Below are 27,991 nucleotides of genomic sequence, written 5' to 3'. Positions count from 1 at the left end.
CAATCTCATTATTTTATGTTTTGTGGTTTTTTTCCTCCAGCATCTAGAGGTACTCTATGGAAATCTTGGAAAGAAAGGGTTATAAAGCGACCTGCAACAGCTCATGCTTTAAGACCAGATCAGATGATTAGTGATGAATTTGCAACAAATACAAAGGTTTCAGAAATCCAAGATATGCTACAGGAACTCATAAACACTGCAATGTTCAATAAATTGGAAAACAATGCTATTAAATATATATCATCAACAATAGTAAACCTTTCTAAAGCTTTGAATACACTAAATGATGAAGTAAAAGTTTTTATCCTCCAAAGTGCTAATATGTATATAAATGAGACAAGTGAAAAAGAAAAAGAGCTCTCTCTGAAAATAATACGAGATCTCAGTGAACAAAATGAAATACTTCAGCAGAAACTTCAAGATGCAGAAGAAAAATATGAACAATTTATTCGGTCCAAAGGTATTGTAGAGCAACAACTACCTACAGCATTACCCACATCAACCTTGAAAGCGTTGCCTGAGCTTTCTCCACAATCATCCATTGCCATTAGCAAAACTGACATAGAAGACAGTATGGAAAATATTTTGGCTAAAGAATTTGAAAACATTATAGACGAGGCCCAAACACAAGAGACCAAAGCTTCGGGGATCCAGTGGGACTCAGCATTTTCATATACAGCCCCAGCTGAAATGACCCCAGATTTAATTGAACAGCAATACTCTTTACCTGAAAAAAAACAAAAAGAGTCTTCTGAAGGTATCACTGAAGATAAGGTGTCACTGAAGAAAGATGATGACCAGTATCAATCACAGAAGAAAAAGCAAATTAAAGGCTCATCTATGGATGAGACCTCTGGATCACATCTGAGTGATGATAAAGGTAAACAGAAAGAGACCAAATTTGATCATGACTTGGAGCTACAGGCACTGGAAAAGAATAGAAAAGAAATGAAATCCTTTTCTGAAGCCAAACCAAAGTCATTCGCAGAATCAAAAAGTCGCTATGTCCCTACTGATTACCCTTCTACTGACACAAAAAGACAAAGTGGCAAAAGTGGAACAGGTAGTATGTGGGAAAGACTCAGGAAGGTCAAACCTGAATATTCACATGACAAAAGCCAGATTTCTTCAGAGAATAAAGAAGAACCCACCACTGAGTCAATGGACAAAGAGAGCAAAAGTGAGATGAGTAGCCAAGCAGAGCAATTCAAATTGACTGAACTTGGTTATTCCTCTGAGAAAATGAAAACAAAAGGGAAGAAACGTCAGATCTCTCCAAGAACCACCACAAGCAAAGAGGGAAAAACTGAGGATATCATAGTCTTAGCCAAGAAATTCAAGTCTCCTGAACTTGTTAAATCACAATCCAGGATAGCAAAAGAGACTTCAGAATCTACCAGAGTTCTAGAAAGCCCAGATGGCAAAAGTGAAGAGAGTAACCTAGAAGAATTTCAAAAAGCTATAATGGCTTTCCTAAATGAGAAAATTGATAACATAGGAAAGCCTTTGGATAAAAAGGCTGTGCCAAAAGAGGAGTTATTATTAAAAACAGCAGAGGTCGAAAAATTAGAAATCATAAAGGCAAAAATGGAGGAATACTTCCAAACTGTGGCTGAAACTGTGGCAAAAATCTTGAGAGAATACAAAGATACAAAAAATGCAGGACAAGTTGGAGAGAAACCTATGAAACGAAAAAAGGAAGTCTCATTTATGCCAGGATTGCATTTTCAGAAGCCAATTAGTGCAAAGGCTGAAATCAGCACCTTACTCTCATCTAAGAGCATGGACCCATTAATTGACAATTTAATACAAATGATCTTGACTGAAATAGAAGGTGAAAGAGATGCTCCAGTAGCCTCAACAGTAGGGAGAGACCACAAGGAAAAGGAAAAACAGAGGTGGGATGAATATTTGCAAGAAGGTCAAGAAAAAGTATTTGGTGAAGGTTTCAAACACCATTTGCAAGAGGAAGGGAGTTTCTGGAAGAAGAGCCATGAGCTGATAAGTAAAAAATTGGAGAAGGAAGAGTCATGGCTCCAAATGAAGGAGAGAAAGCAAAGGCAACAGAAGCAGAAATGGTGGCAGGAAGAGGAAGCATGGAAGAAACAACAAAAACAGACTGAGCAAGATGACGAGCAAATGCAAAGAAAAGAGAAAGGATATCAGAAGCCAAAACAGCAGCAGCTGGAGGCATGGAATCAAGAAATGGAAGAACAATTGGTACCCCTGGAGGAGGAGGAGGAGGAGGAGCAGATGCGGCCAGTTCAGAAGGAACTGAGACACCCGAAGCTAGAAATAAATAGGGAGAGAGAAGAGAAGCAGAAGCCAAGGAGAAACATAGAAGACCATGGAAGGCAGAAGCAGAAAAAGACAAAGGATCAGAGGAAGATCAATGAGAAAAGTTCTGACACACTAGAAAAGATGTTCAGCCAAACTTCAGTCACAGTGTCTCCCAAATGGAAGAGCATACCGAAAGTAGCATCCCAGTTACACCAAAGAAAAGCGTTCCATGGACATCTGAAGACATTAGAAAATTTTGCTGACGGAAAGTACCCTATACCAATCACTCCTTCTCCATCGACACAATCGCCATCACCTAGGGCCTTTCCAATTTCTGGACAGTCTCCCACAAAGACCCTCACTCTAACTCCTCAACAGGCCCAGGAACCGGAGATCACTATCACCCCTCAAAAGGCCAAAGAACTAGGCATCACTGTGGCCCCAGAACAGGCCCAGGCACTGGGGATCAGTCTTACCCCTGAGCAGGCCCAGGAAATGAGCATCACTGACACTCTTCAAAAGGCATTGGGGATCACTGTCACTCCTCAACAGGCTCAGGCACTTGGGATCCCTCTCACTCCTGAGCAGGCCCAGGCACAGGGGATCACTCTCCCCCCTCAGCAGGCACAGGCCTTGGGAATCACTCTCACCCCTGAGCAGGCCCAGGCACGCAGGACCACTGTCACTCCTCAGCAAGCCAAGGCACAAGGGATCACTCTCACCCCTCAGCAGGAACAGGCACTGGGGATCACTTTCATACCTAAGCAGACCCATGTACTGGGGTTCACCTTCACTGATAAGCAGGCACAGGCACATGGGATCACTCTCACCCCCAAGCAGGCCCAGGAATTGGGGATCACCCTCACTTATGAGCAGGCCCAGGCACTGGGGACCACTCTTATTCCTCAGCAATCTCAGTCACAGGGGATCACGCTCACCCCCGAGCAGGCCCATGAACTGGGGTTCACCTTCACTGAGGAGCAGACCCTGGCACAGGGTATCACACTCACCCCTGAGGGGGTCAAGGCACCGGGCATTACTGTCACCCCTGACCAAGTACAGAAAATGGAGATCACTGTCACCCCTCAGCAGGCACAGGCACTGGAGATCATTGTCACTCCTGAGCAGTCACAGGCACAGGGCATCACTCTCACTTCTGAGCAGGCCCAGACACAGGGGATCACTCTTACCCCTGAGCAGGCACAGGCAGGGGGGATCACTCTAACATCTCAGCAGGCCCAAGCACTGGGAATCACTCTGAGCCCTGAACAGGCCCAGACCCAGGGGATCACTCTCACCCTTGAGCAGGCCCAGGCACTGGGGATCACTCTGACCCCTCAGCAGGCACAGGCAGGGGGGATCACTCTCACCCCTCAGCAGGCCCAGGCAATCACTCTGACCCCTCAGCAGGCCCAGGCACTGGGGATCACTCTCACCCCTGAGCAGGCACAGGCAGGGGGGATCACTCTCACCCCTGAAAAGGCCCAGGCACAGGGGATCTCTCTCACCCCTGAGCAGGCCCAGGCACTGGGGATCACTCTGACCCCTCAGCAGGCCCAGGCAGGGGGGATCACTCTCACCCCTGAAAAGGCCCAGGCACAGGGGATCTCTCTCACCCCTGAGCAGGCCCAGGCACTGGGGATCACTCTGACCCCTCAGCAGGCACAGGCAGGGGGGATCACTCTCACCCCTCAGCAGGCCCAGGCACAGGGGATCACTCTGATCCCTGAGGAGGCCCAGGCACAAGGGATCACTCTGACCCCTGAGCAGGCCCAGGCACTGGGGATCACTCTGACCCCTCAGCAGGCACAGGCAGGGGGGATCACTCTCACTCCTCAGCAGGCCCAGGCACAGGCGATCACTCTGACCCCTCAGCAGGCCCAGGCACAAGGGGTCACTCTCACCCCTCAGCAGGCCCAGGCACAGGGGGTCACTATGACCCCTGAGCAGACCCAGGCACAGGGGATTACTCTCACCCCTGAAAAGGCCCAGGCACTGGGGATCACTCTCACCCCTGAGCAGGCCCAGGCACAGGGGATCTCTCTCACCCCTGCGCAGGCCCAGGCACTGGGGATCACTCTGACCCCTCAGCAGGCACAGGCAGGGGGGATCACTCTCACCCCTCAGCAGGCCCAGGCAATCAATCTGACCCCTCAGCAGGCCCAGGCACAGGGGATCACTCTCACCCCTGAAAAGGCCCAGGCACAGGGGATCTCTCTCACCCCTCAGCAGGCCCAGGCACAGGGGATCTCTCTTACCCCTCAGCAGGCCCAGGCACAGGGGATCACTCTCACCCCTGAGCAGGCCCAGGCACAGGGGGTCACTATGACCCTGGAGCACACCCAGGCACGGGGGATCCCTCTCATCCCTGAGCAGGCCCAGGCCCAGGCAATCACTCTGACCCCTCAGCAGGCCCAAGCACTGGGGATCACTCTTACCCCTCAGCAGGCCCAGGCACAGAGGATCACTCTTACCCCTCAGCAGGCCCAAGCACTGGGGATCACTCTGACCCCTGAGCAGGCCCAGGCACAGGGGATCTCTCTCACCCCTGAGCAGGCCCAGGCACTGGGGATCACTCTGACCCCTCAGCAGGCCCAGGCACAGAGGATCACTCTGACCCCTCAGCAGGCCCAGGCACAGGGGATCTCTCTCACCCCTGAGCAGGCCCAGGCACTGGGGATCACTCTGACCCCTCAGCAGGCACAGGCACAGGGTATCGCTCTGACCCCTCAGCAGGCCCAAGCACTGGGGATCACTCTGACCCCTCAGCAGGCCCAGGCACAGAGGATCACTCTTACGCCTCAGCAGGCCCAAGCACTGGGGATCACTCTGACCCCTCAGCAGGCCCAGGCACAGGGGATCTCTCTCACCCCTGAGCAGGCCCAGGCACTGGGGATCACTCTGACCCCTCAGCAGGCACAGGCACAGGGCATCACTCTCACCCCTCAGCAGGCACAGGCACTGGGGATCTCTCTCACCCCTGAGCAGGCCCAGGCACAAGGGATCACCCTGACCCCTCAGCAGGCCCAGGCACGGGGGATCACTCTGACCCCTCAGCAGGCCCAGGCACGGGGGATCACTCTCACCTGTCAGCAGACCCAGGCACAGGGGATCACTGTGACCCCTGAGCAGGCAGAGGCACTGGGGATCACTCTCACCCCTGAGCAGGCACAGGCACTGGGGATCACTCTCACCCCTGAGCAGTTCAAGGCATTGCTGGTCACCCTCAGCCCTGAGAAATGCCAGGGCTTGGGTTTCATACACACCCTTGAGAAAGTTCATGCATGGGAGTCTCCTCTCACTGCATCACAGGCCCAGAAATTGGGCGTCCCTATCACTCCAGAAAATGCCCGGGTCTCAGCTGTCACTCTTACCCCTGAACAGACCCAGGCTTTGGGTGCCCCTCTCTCCTTAGAACAGGCTCAAGCATTAGATATTTCTCTCTCTCCAGAACACTTCTGGGAATCAGATAAATCAGATAAATCCCATGTCTTAGGATTTCCCCTTACCCTTGAGCAAGTCCAGCCTTTGGGAGCTCCCTTCATTCCAGGACAATCCCATCCCATGGGGGTAGATGACCTAAAATCAAGAGCACCTCTCATTAATGAACAGCTCTCACCACTTGGGGTCCATCCTCTTTTAGAACATACCCTGAAAGTTGGGATTGTGCCTGTTACTGATAAATCTGTCACACCAAGTGCTCCTCACATTTCTAAGAAGTTACCCACATTGGATCCTTCCAGTCTTAGATCACTTCAAAAATTGAAGGCTTCTGTCCTTCCTAGGCAATCCCCAGCATCTGCTGCTATTGCTGAGAAATCCTCTGCATTGGAGGTCTCTCCTATTCCTTTGCAGATATCACAGTCTCCTCTCTCCCAAGCCCCTGGTAAATCACTAGGAGTGAGAATTCATTCTGAGCCTGGGAAACTCCTTGCACCACAGACTTTTCCTTCCTCTAAACAGACCCTGTTTTCTAAAGGTCAATCCACTTCTGTTGAGTTTGTAGCACCAGAGGTCCCACTGACTCCTGAGAAATTTCCCATAGCTGAGACCCTGCCAACTTCAGGGCAGCCTCTTACACTGGAGACCCTTCTCGGCCCTCAGCAGTTCTTTTCCTCTTGGGGCTCTAGGACTCCTCAGCTACCTCTGATATCAGAAGCCCCTCTGGCCTCCAGGCAGCCCCTTATATCTGGAGTCCCACTCACCTCTGCACAGATTCCTGATCTCTTGGCTCCTCTTTCTCCTAGGAAGCCCTTGGTTCCTGGAACCTCTTCCATCCATGGGGAGCTCCTGGAACCTAGACCCTTAACACTCTCTGAGCAGCCCCAGGCATTTCAGCCCACTGCTACCTGTGAACAATCTCACTATCTACAAGCCCCTTCTCCCCTTGGGCAGCATCAAGCTTCCCCACTGTGGATCCCTCCCACCCCTGGGCATCTTCCAACATTATGGACCTCTCCAACTCCTGGAAAGCCCCTGAAAGATTTGTCCTCTTCTGTCTCCAAGAAAAGTAAGGAAAGATTGGCAATTATTTCTTCTCTGAAACCTAATTCAGCATTTGTTCATCCCAGTGCTACTGATTTCAAGGTAACTCAAGCCCCTTTCACCACTAAGAAGTTCCAAATATCAGAGGCGTCTGACACTTTGGAAGAAATCCCGATATGCCATGATCCTATTGCCATGGAACAATTTAGAACATTTCAGTCCTATCTCACCAATTACAGGACACCAGTATCACAAACCCCTTACATTCCGACTCTCATGAAGCCTATAACATCACTACCCTCTCTTACGACTAAACTACCCAAAACATCACAGATCTCATCTTCTGAATGGGACCAGAAATCCAAGTTCTCCCCTATAGACAAGTCCTGGATACTGACTTCAGTTTCAGGTACCAAGAAACCCAAGATGCTAGTGCCCCCTTCCAGTCCCCAAGAGCTCAAAGAGCAGAGATATTTTGTTGATGTAGAGGCTCAGAGAAAGAACCTGATACTCTTAAATCAGGCCACAAAAGCTTCTGGACTTCCTTCACAACTACACACAACAGCTAGGAATCTCATAATTGAGACATTTCATACGGACACAGTTCGGCTGGGATACTTATTCCACAAGTACATTGCTTACAGGCTGATCCAGCGTGCAAGGTAGATGTAATATTGAAGGTTCAGTTTTCTGGTTTAGTCCTGATTTCAAATATCCTCCCTTCATTGCTCTATAAGTATATGCATGTTTGTCGGATTAGATGTTCTAAAATATTCTCTCTCTTTTTTTAATTTTTAATGTTTATTTACGTTTGAGAGACAGAGAGAGACAGAGTGTGAGCAGGTGAGGGGCAGAGAGAGAGGGAGACACAGAATCAGAAGGAGGCTTCAGGCTCCAAGCTGTCAGCACAGAGCCCGACGAGGGGCTCGAACTCACAAACTGTGAGATCATGACCTGAGTGAAGTCGGACACCTAACCGACTGAGCCACCCAGGAGCCCTTCTCTCTTTTTTTTAATGCTTATTTTTGAGAGAGAGACAGAGCGTGAGTGGGGGAGGGGCAGAGAGAGAGAGACACAGAATCTGAAGCAGGCTCTAGGCTTTGAGCTGTCAGCATAGAGCCTGACACGGGGCTCAAACTCACAAACCGTGAGATCATGACCTGAGCCAAAGTCAGATGCTTAACCAACTGAGCCACCCAGGTGCCCCTAAAACATTCTCTTACAGAAGGTCTGTGGAATGAAGCCTATTTAAGATAGCAAAAAGAGATATATCTTTTTGGAAATAAAAAATGTTATATGATCTATTTCATCCATTTATATCTCTAGCAGAGATGCTCAGATATATTTTGTGGATCATTTTGATCTCCAAAATATCAACTTCAAAAGCTTAAAAATGCTTTTAGTTTTTCTAAATTTCTTTCATCTTCTTGAGTTCACCAGAAGATGTATGATTCTTAAAATGGGAGATGGCAGGTTATATACAAGGTGTTGCCATGGTAACCTTGCGGCTGAAGCAACTTGGAGGAAACAGGTCCTGGTCCTGATTTTTTTAAACTGCAAAAAAAAAAAAAAAAAAAAAAAAAAAAAGGATTGCAAATATAGGGGTGCCAGCCAACTGGTGGCTCAGGCAGTTGAGCATCTGACTCTTGATTTCAGCTCAGGTCCAGGTCATGATCTCATGGTCGTGAGATCAAGCCCTGTGTGGGGCTCTGCACTGAGCATGGAGCCTGCTTAAGATTCTCTCTCTCCTTCTCCCTCTGCCCCTCCTGTGCTTGCACTTGCGTGTGTTCTCTCTCTCAAAAACAAACAAACAAATAATAAAAATTGCAAATATCAGAAAGAGGTCAGGGAAAGCGACAATTGTCCTGCTATCCTTAGCACTTATGTTTGAGGTTACCAACGTATTAATTTGGGGATATCTTTCACCTAAAATTACAAGAGGTCACACTAAAACCTATACTAGAAAGGGTTATCATTAATTACAGGAACAACTTATGCCATTTATTTAACAAACATTTATTAATGCCTACTATGCGCCAAGTATTGTATTAGGTGCTAAGGATACAGTAGTGAATAAAGCAGACAAAGTACCCTGTTCTCATGAAATTTATACTTTTAAGGACTGAATTAACTTGAGACTAAGGATTGGAACAGCAAGATAAAAGAGACTTATTCAAGATGTAATCAGAACTTTTCATTTCAAAGCATAAGTAATCAGATTTGTCGACAAATATTTTACTCTGTACCTGTCTTTGGCGTTCTCTTTCCAGACTGAATAATCCTAGACCTTTTTTTTTCCCCCAGCAAAATAAAAAAAATATTTAATACACAAAAAATAACAACAGAATCAACAGGTATAAAAGTCGTTACATGGTACAAAACCCAAAAAGATACAGAGCTATTCACTTACTGGTACTTAAAATGACTAGACAAGGACACATGAAAATGTCTCCTTTCCTCACTTAGGGAGCTATACTATTCAAAAAGTTATTTTAAAATGCCCTTTTTTTTTTTTGCTCCACTTTATGAAACCACACTTACTACTCATATTGATTATACCCACCCGATCAAGTAGTTATTTGGAAAATTGCATGTTTTCTATACTGAAAGTGCATTTTGTGCCACCTTGTCAAGTGCAAATAGAAAATTTCTGTACATCAAGACCATAGCAGGGCAGTTGTATCTACTATCCAAATTCACACACACTTCTCTCAGATCCTAGAGATGGAACTCTTTTCTAGCCAAGAGCTTCATATCAAGGAAAGGACATATAAGCTAGAAGTGAGGGTAAAAGGAAGAAACATAGGCCCTGCTAGGCAGGCATAGAGTGAAGTTTATGCTCAGCTTCCAGGACATGTGAATATTACTGGACTTTTTTTAAAATTTATTTTTATTACTTTTTTTAATCTTTGTGTTTTGATTCTGCTTTTTGCCTTATAGAAAACTTTGATTTTTATATGTTCATATCATTATTTTTGTTTGTTTCATGTTTTTATTTTTATTTAAATTCTAGTTAGTTAATATGTAGTGTAATACTAGTTTCAGGAGTAGAATCTAGTGACCTATCACTTACATGTAACACCGAGTGCTCATTACAACAAGTGTCTTCCTTAGTGCCCATCACCCATTTAGCCCATCCCCCCACCTGCCTTCCCTCCAGCAACCCTCAGTTTGTTCTCTAGAGTTAAGAGTCTTTTTTATGGTTTGCTTCTCTCTTTATCCCCTCTGTGTTCATCTGTTTTGATCCTTAAATTCCATATATGAGTGAAATTGTATGGTATTTTTCTCTGATTGGCTTATTTCACTTAGCATAATATACTTTAGCTCCATCCACATAGTTGCAAATGGCAAGATTTCATTTTTAATGGCTGAGTAATATTCCATTGTATATATGTCCCAGATAATCTTCTTAAAAAAAACTTTTATGTTTATTTTTTTTTGAGAGGGGGGAGGGGCAGAGAGAGCAGGAGACATAGAATCTAAAGCAGGCTCCAGGCTCTGATCTGTCAGCACAGAGCCCGATGTGGGGCTCGAATCCATGCCACTGAGATCATGACCTGAGCTGATGTTGGATGCTCAACCAACTGAGCCACCCAGGCATCCCTAAACTATTTTTGAGCAAAGAACACTTTGTAGAACCTCTATAAGTGAAGATTCCATAATTAAATGCTAAAATATAGTTTTAGAGTTGTATTAGCACAAGATCAATGTAATATATCTGAGAAGCAAGAATGGAGAGGATGTAAAATTAGACCAGATGATGACAATAAAACATTTCATTTCCATACATATTGAGGAAAGTCCTCAAAGGTACTAAATATTATGGTGACCTGTCAGGATTTATCATTTAACTCATCAACATTTCTGAACATAGCAACCACTATTTGCTAGGGACTGTGTTAGACCTAGGGGACTGAGGGTGGCAGGATATAAAGGTGGACAAGCCATATCCCTGCCTTGAGGACATTCAAAGTCAACTCAGAGAGACACCCACACAAACAGGTGATTATATGTGGAAAGAACAATGATGGTACCTGTACAAAGTATACAGAAGAGGACTGAAGACAGGAGAGTTAGGTAAAACTGCTAGACGTCCAGACCTTTGGAGGCAGAGAGTCTAGCAGAGCACAGGAAGGAAGGAAGTAAAAGCAGTGCATGTGTGTGTGTGTGTGTGTGTGTGTGTGTGTGTGTGTGTGTGTAAACCACTTTGTCGCTGGTAGAATACAAAGAATAAGCAGGATATGGCAAGAGAGAAGACTAGCAAAGATAGGCTAGGTCAAAAAGAATCCCAAATGGCATGCTGAAGAACTTGTATTTTATTTTGTATGCGATAGAGGATAATTGAAACATTCCTAACAAGGGAAGTAAAATGCCACTAATATGGAAGGTGGATTTAAGGCAAGTAAAACTTCATGCAGAGGCATAAATTAGGGCCAGATGGCATCCACCCAAAAGTTTTGAAGGAGTATAAGGGTATGTAATCAAATAACCAAATGTACAGTATTTCCTGTTGTCTGGAAGGGATTCTATGCTAGGGTGATATTTTAACACTAACTCCCATCAAGGAGGGGCATCCATGCCAGGCAATCTGGTGGAATCTGTAATAAAAGGAGAATCACTGCACTCTTGAAAAAGTGAAAACTGATAGACTAAAGGAAATATAAGTTTTGTAGGGAAATCAAACTTGTTTAATCTAGAATTCTTTGAGGAAACATTACATGGACAATGAGAAACTAAATAAATGATTTAAAGCTAGTTACATACATACACAAGAGGTTATAAAGCATCTACAAAGAAGAGAAACTTTAGATACATTATTGCATTTAACTTGTAGACGAGGAATCATTCAGGAAGTTCATCCTATTTGCCAAAGTTACACAGCTAGTAAGTAGTAGAGCTACTACATATGAATTCAAAAAGCTCATTTCCAAAGTCCTGTAAGTCTAAAGTACTATACTATATAGTATGGTATAGTATAGAATGCTGCCTTGAAGTAGGAAACTATAATGATTTTATATCCAAATTTTAATCATGCTTTCTCTTAAACACAGACTTTGAAGTCGGGAACACCTTGGCTCAAATTTCCAGTTTTGAATCTCTCTGAGACTCAACTGTGCTGTTTGTAAAATGGATGTGATAATATTTACTTCGAAGAATGGTTGCAAAGATTAACTGAAATAATGCATTTTATTTTATTTTTTAATAATGTATTTTAAATAATAAAACATTTAAATGTAAATTTTAAAACATAAATACAATTTCTAACACAATGATCGACACATAGTGGATGCTCAGTAAGTGTAAAGCACCTTCCCTTGGATTGTGATGCTATATCAAATACTGTAAAAAATATTCCTTAGGAGGGAAGCAAGATTTTATCAATACAAGTGGAATTTTCTAAGAGAGTGGGAACAAAAGGTAAGAAGATTTGAATGGCCATGATTCTAGAGAGGGCATTTTAAATAATTAGATACTTCAGCAGTTACTACTAGACTCAGTGTTTACATTAATAAAATTAATTATCTTTAAAAAGCCATGAACAGGGGCGCCTGGGTGGCTCAGTCGGTTAAGCGTCCAACTTCAGCTCAGGTCACGATCTCGTGGTCTGTGAGTTCGAGCCCCGCGTCGGGCTCTGGGCTGATGGCTCAGAGCCTGGAGCCTGCTTCGGATTCTGTGTCTCCCTCTCTTTCTGCCCCTCCCCCGTTCATGCTCTGTCTCTCTCTGTCTCAAAAATAAATAAACGTTAAAAAAAATGAAAAAAAAAAGCCATGAACAATAGGGGAGCCTGGGTGGCTCAGTCGGTTAAGCTTCTAACTTTGACTCAGGTCATGATCTCACGTTCATGAGTTTGAGCCCCATGTCGGGCTCTGGACTGACAGCTCAGAGCTTGGAGCCTGCTTCAGATTCTGTGTCTCCCTTCCTCTCTGCTCTTCCCCCACTCATGCTCTGTCTCTCTTTACCTCAAAAATAAATAAACATGAAAAAAATTTTTACAAATCCATGAAAAATAATTTCTCTAAGCATGAAATGAAACTATGAACTTTCTGAAGTTTCCAAGAATTCATTACTGAATTATGATTTTAATATGAAGTTTAAATGTGATTTCAATAAGGAAGAATTATGGAGAAAATCTAAAAGACTGTGTGAATAGACAGAAAAATAGTAGGAAAGATCTGGTGTGAAAACCAAGGTTTATTGGAGAGATATAATGCATAGCATAGTGATTACAGTCAACAATATTGTATTATAAACTTAAAGTTGCTCAAAAACCAAATCTTGATTTCTCTCCCCACCCCCCCCCAAAAAAAGATACTTATGGGATGTGATAGAGGTGTTAGCTAAGGTTACAGTGGTAATCATATTGCAATATAAATGTATCAAATCAACACATTGTCCACCTTAAACTTACACAATGTTATGTCATTTGCATCTCTTATATATACAACATATAACCATTATATATATGTGGGAACAATGTTATTTGTAGGAATGGATATGGTAGGCATTCTTTAATGCGTGTAGAGAAATGATTAAAAACGTGTAATAAGGATGGTTATAGGAGCAAAAAAAGTCATAAGATATGAAAAAAATAAGGCTATTGGAAAATTAAAATTAACCAATTAATATGCAGTTAACACATTTATGTATTAAATAATCCATATATATAGTATGTTCTGAGTTACTAATTATAGCCCACAAGAGACCTAAGAGTTATTCTGTGTGTGTGTGTGTGTGTGTGTGTGTGTGTGTAAAATACATATATTCAGAAGAATATCTGTAATGGGTTATCATTGCCTACCCTCCTCACCCCACCCTCCAAAATCCAAACTTCTTAACGTGCCTTTTATGATCTTTCAGAAGCCAGCAATTTCAGTATTGTCCTCCACTGTATCCTTTCACAGATCTATGGTCTAAAAGTCTCGGAATACTCACCACTCCCAAAATATAACTCATTTTCTTGCCTTTGTTTATAGTATTCCCTCAATTCCTCCTCCTCTTTCCCTAAACTTTAGTGACAGAAAGATTTACCTGAGAATTTGTTTAAAATACTGATCCTGAATCCTACAAGATTTTGATTCAAGAGGTCTAGGAAAGCACCCTGGAATCTACATTTTCAATAAGCACCACCACCACCCCATCCCCCTGCCCAGATGATCAGTTCAGGTGATCAAGGTCCACATTTTGAGAAATATTGGTATCGTGGAAAGAGAAAAGATCTGGGTTTGCTTCCCCAATCTATTAATTATGTAACTTCGAAAAATTACTTAACTTTGCTCAGATTGCTTTTCCTCTCCTATAGAACAGAGATGGCAAAACACTATCTGTTTAAGAGACACAAACTTGGTGGTATGCATTATAGTAAAGAGAGAGTACATTTTTATGACTGTTCCTCAAGATCCTATGTAACAACTTCCTATGAGGTCTTCTTTATTCCTCTTGTTAGTATGAATTACGCTTTCCTTTGTGCTCAAATAGCATGTTTATAAATAAATAAATAAATAAATAAATAAATAAACAAACAAATAACATTTTAGAGAGCGTGCAAGTGGGGGAGAGGGGCAGAGAGAAGCTTAAGCAGACTCCACAGGTGGAGCCTGATGCAGGGCTTGATCCCACCCACAACCCTGGGATCATGACCTGAGCTGGAATCAAGAGTCAGACACTCCACCGACTGAGCCACCCAGGTGCCCCAGCATTTTTATATTTCTGTTTAGCCTTATTTCATTCTATTTGACACAGTTAATTTATTAGTCTCCTATTCTGGCTTGTAAGTGCTTTTAAAGGCAAGGACACTGTCTTTCTCATAACTGTATCGAGTACCTTCTATAGGTCTTATCAGTACTAAAGTTTTAACAGAATAATAAACAACACTACTGTAACACTAAAAAACTCCAGAGTTGATGAAAACTTGACCATCATATAGTTTTTTTGAAAGTTTAGTCATGTAATGAACCAGATTAAGGTCTCATTAAGCAAGCCTCCCACCCCTATCACATCCCTCTCTACTTACTACTGATGAGAACTGAAAGTAACTAGGTTCAGGTTTGCTTAAATTAGGATCAGTAGTTATACCGATCTCACTCTTGTTAATTTTTTTTTTCAAGAAACAACCTAATCAGGCGATTACAAGTGATCAAAAACACCGGGAAAGGTTATGAAACCCGGAACCTCTACATAATGCTGAGCAGAATTGATGAGTACCAGAAAAAGGTGATGCAGGTCTGGACCAACAAGCAGAAGTCTTTAGAGCAGAAACGGAATCAGTGCCTGAGGAAAATGATATTCCTATTTAGCCAGGTATCTGGTTTTCTATTCCCTCTCCCAGTGTGTTGTAAGAAAAATGAAGGTGGTAAGCTTTGAAAATAACATTTACCTGGAGACGTGTATATTAGTTTCCTAGAGCCGCTGTAACAAGTTACCACAAACTTGATGCCTCAAGACAACAGAAATATATTCTCTCCGTTCTGGAGGAGAGTTTGTGGAATCAAGATGTTGGCACGGCTGGTTCCTTCTGGAGAAGTTTGTTCCGTGCCTCTCTCCTAGACTCTGGTAGCTGTCAACAACCCTTGGCATTCCTTGGCTTGTAGCTGCATAGATCCAGTCTCTGCCTCTGCCTTCTCATGGCCTTCTTCCCAATGTGTCCTATATCTTCTTTTCTGTCTCTTATAACACCATGTATCATTGGATATAGGACCCACCTGATTAATCCAGGATGATCTCATCTTGAGGTCCTTAATTACATCTGTAAAGACCCTTTTTCCAAATAAGGTCACATTCACAGATTCTGGGTGAATATATCTTTTGAGGGGTTTACCATTCAAGCCAGCACACCATGACCTCAGTGAAAACTCTTCAATTGACAACAGGGATGCTGACTGGACTCCCTACATGGGAAAAGATTAGCATTGGAGAGACTTCTAGAAATGCTCAACTCCTTCCTAGTCAACCCACATCTACCAGTCTCTAGATATAAAACCTCTGAAGTCACCACTCTCCAACAGATTCATGATGGTTACTTTTCTCCTCAAAACTATCAGAAAGCAAGTTTTAATAGCATGAGTCAATAAAGGAGATAAGAGTTTACTGAACTTGCTTACATAGCACCACACACAGAATCTGATCCTGTTAAACTCTGGCAAATACTCCTTATGTCCCAGAGCCCCTCTCAGATAACCATTAGTATGCTTTTGGGGGTGACAGTGGCCTTCCAGAAAGTTACAGGGCTGAGATTAGAATTATTTGTTCTGGGACTACATGCTCAAAATGGAGTTCTGGAACATTCTTGGAGTTCTAGGACTATTTTATATCTATATATCTTTTTCTTTCACTAAATTCATTTATAAAATTACTTGCTACTTTTTTTTTTATTTTTTTAATCTTTATTTATTTTTTGAGAGAGAGACACAGTGTGAGCAGGGGAGGAGCAGAGAGAGAGGGAGACACAGAATCCGAAGCAGGCTCCAGGCTCTGAGCTGTCAGCACAGAGCCCAACATGGGTCTTGAACTCACCAGCTGCGAGATCATGACCTGAGCCAAAGTCAGATGCTCAACCTACCGAGCCACCCAGGCGCCCCATATATTTTTTTTAACGTTTATTTATTTTTGAAGGAGAGAGACAGAATGCAAGCGGGGGAGGGACACACACACACACACACACACACACACACACACACACACAATCCGAAACAGACTCTAGGCTCCGAGCTGTCAGCACAGATCCTGATGCGGGGCTTGAACCCATGAGCCGTGAGATCATGACCTGAGCTGACGTCGGACACTTAACCAACTGAGTCACCCCGTTGCCCCAAATTACTTGCTACTTTAAAAGATACAGATTTCTCATCATAGCCTGATCCAAATTAGACATAACTTTCCAGGACAGCTACTTTTTAAATATCAAAGCTCTTTGATTAAAAAAAAAAAAAAAGGATGGGGCGCCTGGGTGGCTCAGTCGGTTGGGCAGCCAACTTCGGCTCAGGTCGTGATCTCACGGAATGTGAGTTCGAGCCCTGCGTCGGGCTCTGTGCTGACAGCTCAGAGCCTGGAGCCTGCTTCAGATTCTGTCTCTCCCTCTCTCTCTGACCCTCCCCTGTTCATGCTCTGTCTCTCCCTGTCTCAAAAAAAAAAAAAAAAAAAAAAAAAAAAAAAAAAAAAAAAAAAGTTAAAAAAAAATTAAAAAACAAAAAGGATATTTTGGACAGTTTTTGGCTTAAAAAACATGGCCAATGTAGATGGAATAAAGCAAAATGAGCTGGCGGTGTCAAGAAGTGTCTAATAGGAATCACAACATCTAGAGCGCTTCAGAGGATGAATAAGGGTCTGTGATCAGGGAATGCAGGATCTAGATGATGAGGTGATTATTAAGGCAGAAGAAGGGAGAGGGAAAAGCAAAAGGGAGAAGAGGGTACAAGTGAATAAATGCCTTACAACGCTCAAGAGTTTGGTTCTGCTAACAGATCGTGCAGGTTCAAATCAGCCTCACCACATATTAGCTACGAGACTTTGGGCAAGATCTAAAATTTTCTGAGCTTCAGACCTATGTGTAAGACAAAGGTAACAACAGTACCCACCACCACATAAGGTTGTTGTAAATGCCAAATGAGTTAATATATAAAAAGCATGTGACATTCAGTAAGTATTCAGTAGGTGTTATCATTAGCTTTGCATAGCGCTTCACAATATATGGGGTGCTGCCATAATACATATTATCTTATGCAACACTCACAGCAACCCTGTGTCATTATCCTTGTTTTAGAAATAGGGAGAAAGAGGTTAGATAAAATTAGCAACTAACCGAAACTCACAAAGCTAGGAAATTGGAGGGGTAGGACTATAGCTTATGCAGGCTTTTATATAACATAGGTGCCTCCTCTGCAATTTTGTGTTGGAGGTGAAGGTGTGTTTAGGAGGAAGGGAGAAAGAGGATGGAGGAAATGGATTTGTAAATCCATGGAAAAGAAGAGTCACCGTTTAGCTAGAGCCAGCTCAGATCTTCCTAAAGACTCTTATCTTTTCTCCCCATGGTTTCCTTTTCTGATTTATTTATTTTTAGCTTCAACAGACATATAGATTGAATCTTAGTCAACCTATCCCTTGCATCATCGACAAAAAGCAGATACCTGCCTCTACCAAATCTGTTGAACAATCATTCCTAGAGCTGCTAATAGAAGAAGACAGAAAGTCTGACACATTGAAGAAATTTCGGTATGTGGTAGGAAAGACTGACATTAAACCTTCTTTGGACGACATGTGGGACCTCTTGCTTTTTTTTTTTTCCTGTCCAAGAGCTTCTCCTTCCCCTCAATTATGATGTGGTGCAGTGGAGAGTCTAAGGTAGTATTACTTTTCTTAGCTAATTTAACAAGAGGCTTACTTACATATATTTCTACTTAAATATTTAACATCTAATTTTGAGTTCCTTTTTTTAAAAACTGATGCTGGTCTGCTCCTTGCCTGCTCTTTTCCAGGGATGATGTAGGTCCAGTTTTCTTTTTAGTGACTCCCCTTCATAACAATTTCAAGACTGGGGCTCTCTTGCCCCTACAGGTGACATGACAATAATGGTCCTGGTGGGAGACAGACTGATGGCATCCCTTCCTTATAATGTTTGGGTGCCTCATCTCACATGCATGGGCTTACTCCAAAGATTCAACTAGGAGTTTAATTTTCCATGTCATTAATTGTGAATGCTAAAGACTTTAACTAAATCATTGGATGAAGCATAACTTTTTGAATAAAGTGTTAGAATTTCTTTTCCCATACTTTTGAACTTATATCTAACTGAATCATAACTAGTGTCAATAGATTTTTTCAGATGAAAGTTTAATTTCATTAATCATATGAGGACATACATTTATAGATTTGTGGAACATTTGTTAATTTGTGATATTCTACTTGAATGTGAATTGTTTTATTTTTGCCCACTTAATTCAGTTCAACTTTAAATTTAAATTAAGTTAATAAAGCTGGTCTTGCTAAAAAATGAAGCTTATTCTTTTTTTTTTCAAAAAAAATTTTTTAACGCTTATTTTTGAGACAGAGAGAGAGAGAGAGAGAGAGCATGAACAGGGGAGGGTCAGAGAAAGAGGGAGACACAGAATCTGAAACAGGCTCCAGGCTCTGAGCTGTCAGCACAGAGCCTGATGCGGGGCTCGAACTCAACGGACCGCGAGATCATGACCTGAGCCGAAGTCGGCTGCTTAACCGACTGAGCCACCCAAGCGCCCCCCACCTTTTTTTTTTCCAAAAAAATTTTTTTAACGTTTATTTTTGAGACAGAGAGAGGGAGAGCATGAACAGGGGAGGGTCAGAGAAAGAGGGAGGCTTATTCTTTATTATGAAACAAATTATTTTAACACAGAATGAGGAAACTTAGGTTACTTTTTTCCTGTTTTCCTTTTTTTTTTTTTTTTTTTTTTTTTTTTAGAGAGAGAGAGAGAGAAGGTAAGAGCTTTTGGAAGGAAGGGGGAAAATGTTGATGGGAAAAAAATAGTCTCGATATGGTTTACATATTCTATGAAGCTAAGAAGGTAGTTTTAAAATAGATCACTAGGTGAAGTCATGGAAATGGAAATGCAGCTTTTGGTGAAGAAAAAAAAAGCTATTTTAGCAAATTCTGCTGTTTTAATCTCTCTCTCAGTCAAAGTGGGCGTAACTAATGTTCTTCAGTGCCAGAGAGGGCATCATAGGACAAGGTGGTGGTGAAGAGAAAAGGGGAGAATAAGAGTCATACATTTTGATTGAATATGGAGCTCAGGAGAGTTTGGTGCTTCCAGTTAGTGCTCTCTGGTTCTTTAGACAAGAAGACCAAATGGAAGCCATCTGGAATGCTGATCTGTCGACTTCAAGCTACCCAGTAACAGAGAAGACATCAATACATTCACTCTGGGCCCAGCTGGGTGGGTACCCAGATATTCCTATGCTACTCCAGTTAGATGTTCAATCTACCTTCAGAAAATCTCTTGGATCCATTAAATCACGGTAAGTTAAGGACTGGGAGAACTCTGGTAATTGGGCCTTTGGTCATATACCTTCTGTTTCCCTACCTTGACCTTGCCTTATAGCACCAGGGAATTACCAAAAGTAGATGCTTGGTGTAAAGTCAGACATTACCTTTTCCAGGATGCTGTATTAACAGAAATATACAGTATGTAACCATTTGAATCTTTTTTCACTTAGCATAACTCCTATGAAATTCATCCATGTTTTTATGTGTATTATTAATTCATTCCTTTTTATTTACTGACTAGTATTATTCCATTATAGGCTGTACCACATTTTTTAATTCATTCATCAGGTGAAAGACATTTGAGTTGTTTCCAGTTTGGAGCCATTATAAATAAAACTGCTATAAAAATTCATATACAGGTTTTGGGGTGAATGTAAGTTTCTACTTCTCTTAGATAAATACCCAGGAGTGGGGTTGATGGGTTAGATAAGCATTTGTTTAACTTTTATAAGAAATTGCCAAGCTTTTTTCCAAAGTGACTTTTCATCTCTGTATTTATTCAGTGGGGCTAGTTCTTGTCCTGCCTCTGGATGAAAACCTAGATGGTTCTGTGACGTTTCCGGTAACTTTTCAGTACTATGTTTATCTGGTTAGTAAAATGTCCAGAACCATGTACAAGTAAAACTTGGATTTTATTTTAAAGTTGAGGTTTCTCCTCTCTTCCGGCTAAGACTATTTATTACAACTTAGAGTCAGAGAAGGAGGATATGAACAGCTGCTTTTTTCTGCCCTACTGTTTCTCACTTTCCCAGCTTGCTACTATGGGACCCTTTAGGAATTAGAGGTCTTGGAAGGAAGAAGAGAGGGGGTAAATGGAAAGTTCTTACTATCACTGTTGCATTTTCTAACATCAGTGCTTCCTGGATGTGGCAGATTTTTAAAGCTGACTCATGAGGTACTTTGATTAGTTCCTTGGAGATCACCATCACTGGAGATCTCTTATCTGCAGATTTCTTGATCTTGTCAAATATAGTTTTATCCCAACTGGTTGTTTACATCTGTGATACTTCCAGCTTCTCTCTGCTGAGATGTGTTTGCGTATTTAGGCATCCCTTGCAGACAGAACCCATGACAGCCCTATGCCATCTTTCTTGGGTATACATATGCATAGGTGTGGCCCACATCTAGTCTACTGGAAACAGTGGGCCTTTCTTTGTCCAAGTAAACTCTGAGGTTGAAGGCTTATCCCAATGCAGCAGCAGCCTCTTCTTTGCTATTAGTACAGCTAGCCAATCAATCACTGCCTTAGCTTTTTTTTAGGTATTGAATCAGGCCCCATTCTATTGGACCTCCAAAATGCTGTGATAAGTTCTTGGAGTGGAGAATGGGTAGGCATGCTCTCAAAATCCTCTTCTCCTTGACCATTTCATACTCTGAGTATGAGTTAGAAGATTAAGAGTCAGTTTAATTAATATTCAACTTTATCCAGTCAACCTGAATTTAATCTGACCACTTTTCCATTGTGCTTTGTCAAAACTTTCACTTTGATATTCTACCACACACAAAATATGTATTAGGAGTCTCTAACTTGTTTAGTTAGATGCCTGAAAACGTTCAGAGTAAGAGGTGCTGAAAACAGTGAAAAAAATTAAGACATTATAGGAAATAGGAGAACTGAAGTCTTGGAATTTTGCTATTTTTCACTAAAAATAGAAATATAGACAATATACACTTTAAGACATCTTAAGTTAGTAATAATGGGCACTATATGATCAGTTACTACTTGCCATGCTCCGTTTTTTTTCCTCACTAGAATCTCTTCAAGGTCTTCCTCCCCCCAAAAGGATTATATTTATTTTACTTTGTGAAAATTAAAGTACAAACCAAGAGAATTTCTTTCCCTCTGGTTTTAGTTATTTCTACCACTCCTTAGAGCTCAATGTAAACAATTATTCTTTCTGATCTGTCTTCTCTAATTCCTCCTATGTGCTCCCATAGCATCTTATAATTAAATAGTATCCTAGCACTTACCATTCTATATTGTGCCTCATTATTTTCCTCCCCTGATTTCAGACATGTTTTGGAGAAATTAGCTGCCTTTGTGCTGAACTGCCACTACCTTTGCTCTGCCTGCTTTCCTTTCAAAAATATTTATGGACTATTTATTACGTGCCAGGTACTATACCTAGGCACCGAGATACAATATGTGGAAAGGGCTCAAGAGATCATAGATGACAGGAAGAAGGAAAAATTTGTGCAAAATCTAGGGTCAATATCATATTGCTTCTTTTTGCTTTATCTCCTTAAAAAAACAGCAACAAAAACTAAACTAAACTAAATAATATTTCCCCCTACTCCTCAGTTCCCTTTCTTCCTATTTCCAACAGAGGTGACTAGAACTAAGATTTTTTTCTCTTCCTGTCTGGATGTGTTATGTGATGCTTGGAGCTACTGCAATCTTTGGCAACCCTGAGGTGATAACCACAAGATAAAAAGACAATACACCAGGAATTACAGAGAAGGAAAATAAATAAAACCCTGTCCCTGATGACATCTAATTGCTAGAACAACCCTGAGTATACGTGCCTCTGGGCTTTTGTTAAGTGAGCCTTTGTTTGGTCAAGGATTCTGTTGCTTATAGTCATGTGAGTTTGAAAAGAATGTGTAACCTGCTATTGTTGGATAAAGTAGTCTAGAGACATCAATTATATCCATTTGATTAATGGTGCTGTTGAGTTCAACTATAACCTTAATAATTTTCTGCCTGCTGTATCTGTCCACTTCTGATAGAGGAATGTTAAAGTCTCCAACTACAACAGAGGATTCACCTGTTTCTCCTTGCAGTTCTATCAGTTTTTGCTTCATGTAGTTTGATGCTCTGTTGTTAGACAAAACAGTAAGGATTATTATGTCATCTTGGCATATTGACCCCTTTATCATTATAAAATACCCTTCTTTATCCCTGATGGCTTTCCCTGCTTTAAAGTCTAGTCTGTCTTAAATTAATATAACTACTCCTTTCTTTTGATTAGTGTTATCATGGTATTTTTTCCCTTCCATTTACTTTTAACCTACATATCTTAATATTCAAAGTCAGTTTTTTATAGACAACATATATTTGGGTCTTGTGTTTGGATCCACTCTGATAATCTCTGTCTTTTAATTGGCATATTTAGATCATTAACGTTTAAGATGGTTATTGATTAAAAAAAAGATGGTTATTGATATAGTTGCGCTAATATCTACCATATTTATTACTGTTTTCTATTTATTGCCCTTGTTCTTTAGTCTTTCATACTTTTTCTGCACTTTTTAGTTTTGAGATTTTATAATTCCATTTTATCTCCTTTCTTCATTTAAACTTTTTTCATTACTTTTTCAAGTTGCTGCCCTAGACTTTGCACTATACATTTACAACAAACCCATGCCTACTTTCAAATAACACTATACTGCAAGTGCCTTATAATAACAAAATATGCCTAATTCTTCTCCCACTCCATCCCTTGTATCATTTCTGTCATCCATTTAATCTATACATTAGCATGCATATATCATTGAATACATTGTTATTATTACTATTTTGCACAATTTATTATCTGTTAGACCAGTTAAGAAAAATAAAACCTTTTATTTTTATTTATTGCTTCTCAAATGCTCTTCCTATCTTTATGTAGATCCAAATTTCTGATTTATATCATGTTCCTTTTTTCTGAAGAATGTCCTTCAACACTTCTTGCAAGGCAGATCTACTGGCTATAAAATTCTCTCAGTTTTTGTCTGAGAAAGTCTGTATTTTTTTCTTCACTTAAAAATTTTTGCAGGGTACAGAATTCTAAGTAGGTAGTTTTTCTCTAAACACTTAATTTTTTTTTAATGTTTATTTATTTTTGAGAGAGAGAGAGACAAGTGCAAGCAGGGGAGGGACAGAGAGGGAGGGAGACACAGAATCCAAAGCAGGCTCCAGGCTCTCAACTGTCAGCACAAGAGCCCAACGTGGGGCTTGAACCCATGAGCCATGAGATCATGAACTGAGCCCAAGTCAGACTTTTAACTGACTGAGCCATCCAGGCACCACTCTCTCAACACTTTAAACATTATACTCCTTTCTCTTGCTTGCATGGTTTCTGAGAAGCTGGATGTACTTTTTATCTCTGCTGCTCTGTAGGTAAGGTGTTTTTTCCTTCTGATTTCTTTCAAGACTTTTACCTTAAATATGATATGCCTAAGTGTGACTTTTGGGGCATTTATCCTACTTGGTATTCTCTGAGTTTCCTAGTTCTGTGATTTGGTGTCTGACATCCATTTGGAGAAATGTTCCATCATTATTGCTTCAAATATTGCTTCTGTTCTTTTCTATCTTTTTCTAGTATACCCATTATATGTATGTTACACCTTTTGCAGTTGTCCTCCAGTACTTGGATATTCTGTTTTCTTCAGTCTTTTTCTTCTTTGTTTTTCAGTTTTGGAAGTTTCTTTTCTTTTTTTTTTTTTAATGTATTTATTTATTTATTTATTTATTTATTTATTTATTTTTTTAGAGAGAGACAGAGTGAGTGGGGGAGGGGCAGAGAGAGAGAGAGAGAGAGAGAGAGAGAGAGAGACAGAATCTGAAGCAGGGTCCAGGCTCTGAGCTGTCAGCACAGAGCCTGATGTGGGGCTCAAACTCATTAGCCGTGAGATCATGACTTGAGTTGAAGTTGGATGTTCAATCGAATGAGCCACCCAGGTGCCCAGTTTTGGAAGTTTCTATTGGCATATCCTGAAACTCAGAGATTCTTTTCTCAGCCATATCCAGTATACTAATAAGGCCATCAAAGATATTCTTCATTTCTGTTAGTGCTTTTGATCTCCAGCATTTCTTTCCAGATGGTCTTAGAATAACCATCTCTCTGCTTACAGTATCTGTCTATTCCTGCATGTTGTATACTTTTCCCATCAAACTACTTAGCATATTAATTATCCTCATTTTAAATTCCAAGTGTAATAATTCTAATACCCCTACCATATCTGAATCTGATTCTGATGCTTGTTCAGTCTCTCCTGTGTTTTTTGCCTTTTAGCATGCATTGTAATTTTTGTTAAAATCCAGACATGATGTACTAGGTGAAAGGAACTCTGGCAAATAAATAAGATTTTAATGGTGTGATATAAGGTATGGAAGAATGGGAAACATTGTATAGTCCTGTGATTAGGTCTTAGTCTTTTGAAAAGCCTATGCCTCTTGTCTGTGAACTTCACCAGTGTTTCTTAATATCCTTCACTCCCATCTTTGGTGTCACAGGATGGATAGAGGGAACTGGAATTGGGTATTTCTCTTCTCTCACAAAGAAGGCTAGAGTTGACTGGAGTTGGGTATTTTCCTTCCTGCAAATAAGTTAGGTCCTGATGAAACCCTACGCTTTGGTTAGGCTTTGGTAAAATAGTCTCTCTCAAGGGCAGACCTTGTTAAGAAGAACAAGATGCTCTGGTATATTTCAAAATGGTTACTTTACCCATCCCCCTGAGAGAAACATCAGGAAATTTTTCTCCAATCTTCACTGTAAGGACATGGTAGTTTCTGGAGGTCCCTTTTACTGGGTCCTCCTGGAGATTTTAACTCTCAGACTTGCCCGTACTGAGCTTCCAGCAATTCATCAGTTAAAGTTCAAGCTTTTTACCAGGCACTGGATCCCGCAGAAGTGTCTGCTCATGGGTTTTGGCTCCAGTAAGTTGTGATTCTCTGTATTGCCTGTCCCTCCAGTTTGCAGGGCAATGGTTTTCCCTGTGACCTCATTTCTCTGAATGTAGGTTGTTAGGATGGAGTAGCAACTTCTTGCACGTATTCTTCAACAAATTCCAATGCACTTACTTTTTGGTTGCAAAAATGGGCTCATACTTGACATGTTTTTTAAATCTGTTTAGTGTTTCACTTAACAGTACATCTTTAAATTTTTTCTATGTCAGTATAGACTTACATCATCATTTTTATTTATTGCATGATGTTCATTGTATAGTTCCATCACAATTTATTGAACTGTCTGCCTACTGATGGAAGTTTGAATATTCTTCAACATTACAAACAATGCTGCAGCAAATATCCTCACATAAGTTTGCATAGTTGTATGATGATTTCCCTATAAAAATGTCATTAAAATAATATTAATTTTCTTCCAATTACAAAAGTAAAGCATGATTATCATAGAAAATTTGGAAAAGAGCAAGAAGTCCATGCCCAGAAATAACCATTGTTAACACTTAAGTTCTAACTTTAGGTGTAAGAAGACTGTCTAATAAATAATAAGCTATTGCCAAGCTCTGCTCTTCCTGGGAGACATTCTGCCTTGTCAAGGTGACTTTTATAAATATAGATTACATATCAATTTTACTAGTTTAACTTTGGGATTTCTGGAGGCACTCTTATTTTCCCTATGAATCATCTATATTCCTATAAATGTATTTAAGAGCAATTTGTAATAAGATTAATTTTCTTGCCTTGTTTCCAGGTTTAAGAAGATTCCCAAGTGACTGTAAAATTAAATACAAGCATGTTGAAAGTAAATTTCAAAGTTACAGTAGAATTCCTGTTTTGCTTTCTTTCATGTACATGCATTGCTTTACCTATTCTGTGCTTTTACATTCTGCCTATAGTTCTTTAGGTTAAACATCTTCACTTCCAGACTATTAACATGACCACTCAAGAACGAATATCCTCCTCTAGATTACTGGAAACACAAAGCTTCAACAAACACTGTGGTAGGCTGTCATAAAAGGGACATAATATGGCCCCTCACATGATGGCAAAGTAGCACAGTCTACCTCCCAGAACCTAAACCCAAAGATGCCTCAGAAATAAGAAATGAATGGATATAAAAGAAGAAGAAGAAGAAGAAGAAGAAGAAGAAGAAGAAGAAGAAGAAGAGGAGGAGGAGGAAGAGGAGGAAGAGGAGGAGGAAGAAGAGGAGGAGGAAGAGGAAGAGGAGGAGGAGGAGGAGGAGGAAGAGGAGGAGGAGGAAGAGGAGGAGGAGGAAGAGGAGAAAACTAGCAGAAACTCCTGGAGAGTCAAAAGGTGATTATGATCTGGTAAAGAAGGGAAATAGTAGCCTGGGACAGAGGAAAGCCAGGCTTCCAACGTGGGGAGTGGATTTGTGGAGAAATTTTGAATTGGGCTCTTTTCTACTCCCCCTCCCAACACTGCCCATACTTACATCATTGCCTTCCCTAGCAGATTCATAGGGAAACACTATGTTGGGTTTAAAAAAAAAAAAAAGGCAAATGCTGGCTTAACCAACAAGCATCAACAGGTTTCTCCTACACACGCCCACCCCCAACCCATAGGCGTTCTTCCCATCCAAAGGACTAAATAATACATTCTTAGAAAAGAATGAAGCCTAGGGTAAGATACAGAGAGGTTTGCTAAAGGACAAAGCCTTCTGATAAGAATGACACACATGAGGATATTAAAGTTGGAACCCTGCTCATCAGAGGTGATACAAGCTAAGGTCTATGTTTTGATTCCTCCTACCCCTTTCTCCATCCATTACCTGCCAAGATAACTGATAATTGATACCCGTGAGGAAAATGACCTCACAGGGAAAAATAACTAGAAAATTAGAAAGGCAATAAACTAAATATCCTACTCTAGATGACAAGAAAAAGTAGGATACATGCCAAATAAATGTCCCTAAAAGAGGATATTGATAACGAAGCAGAAACGATTATAAAGAAACAAGTATGGGGGGAGTCTGGGTGGCACAGTCGGGTGAGTGTCCAACTTGATTTCTGCTCAGGTCATGACCTCATGGTTCGTGGGGTCAGGCTCTGTGCTGACAGTGTGGAGCCTGCTTGAGATTCTCTCTCTCTTTCTCTCTCTCTCTGCCCCTCCCCAGTTCTCTCTCTCTCTCACACACACTCTCTCTCTCAAAATAAATAAACATTAAAATTTTTTTTAATAAATTAAAAAAAAGGTAACAAGTAGGATTACTGAATATTCAAACACAATTGAAATAAACTCGTTGGATGACATAAACAGCAAAATGGACACAGCCCAAGATCAAGTCAAGAAACTTTTCCAAAAGACACTGAGAAGGAATTAGAGATAAAAGATATAAAAAACTAAGAAATATGGAGGCTAGATATAGAAATGACAGCATTTATATAACAGGAGTGCTAATAAGAGAGAAAAAAAGTAAATGGAGGGAAGATGATTCATGAAAAAAAAGTGAGAACTTCCAAAGAAAGGTTGCTATTGAAAGGCTATAAGGCTATAAATAAATAGAATTGATATGGGAAAATGCATAC

At 41.1% G+C, this 27,991-nt stretch overlaps 1 protein-coding gene across 6 annotated transcripts in view; it reads left to right on the top strand.

Moving 5' to 3' along the window:
* FAM186A (family with sequence similarity 186 member A) overlaps positions 1-26,538 on the top strand; it is an 81,927-nt gene extending 55,389 nt beyond the window's left edge. For 4 of the 6 annotated variants that reach the window (XM_045061770.1, XM_045061772.1, XM_045061774.1 and 1 more), the window contains 5 exons: positions 41-7,427; positions 14,871-15,063; positions 17,819-17,970; positions 19,564-19,746; positions 26,197-26,271. In XM_045061770.1, the coding sequence (XP_044917705.1) occupies positions 41-7,427; positions 14,871-15,063; positions 17,819-17,970; positions 19,564-19,746; positions 26,197-26,218 (7,937 nt within the window). In that variant the 3' untranslated portion in view covers positions 26,219-26,271. Of the gene's footprint in view, positions 1-40; positions 7,428-11,816; positions 12,184-14,870; positions 15,064-17,818; positions 17,971-19,563; positions 19,747-26,196; positions 26,272-26,341 lie in introns of those variants that run through there. The other 2 variants (XM_045061771.1, XR_006600709.1) reach the window with 2 other exon arrangements.
* Positions 26,539-27,991: the final 1,453 nt, after the last annotated feature.

The sequence above is a fragment of the Felis catus genome, chromosome B4 (genome assembly GCF_018350175.1).
Source record: "Felis catus isolate Fca126 chromosome B4, F.catus_Fca126_mat1.0, whole genome shotgun sequence".
Classification (NCBI taxonomy): domain Eukaryota; kingdom Metazoa; phylum Chordata; class Mammalia; order Carnivora; family Felidae; genus Felis; species Felis catus.
This window is presented reverse-complemented; position numbering and strand designations above follow the sequence as displayed.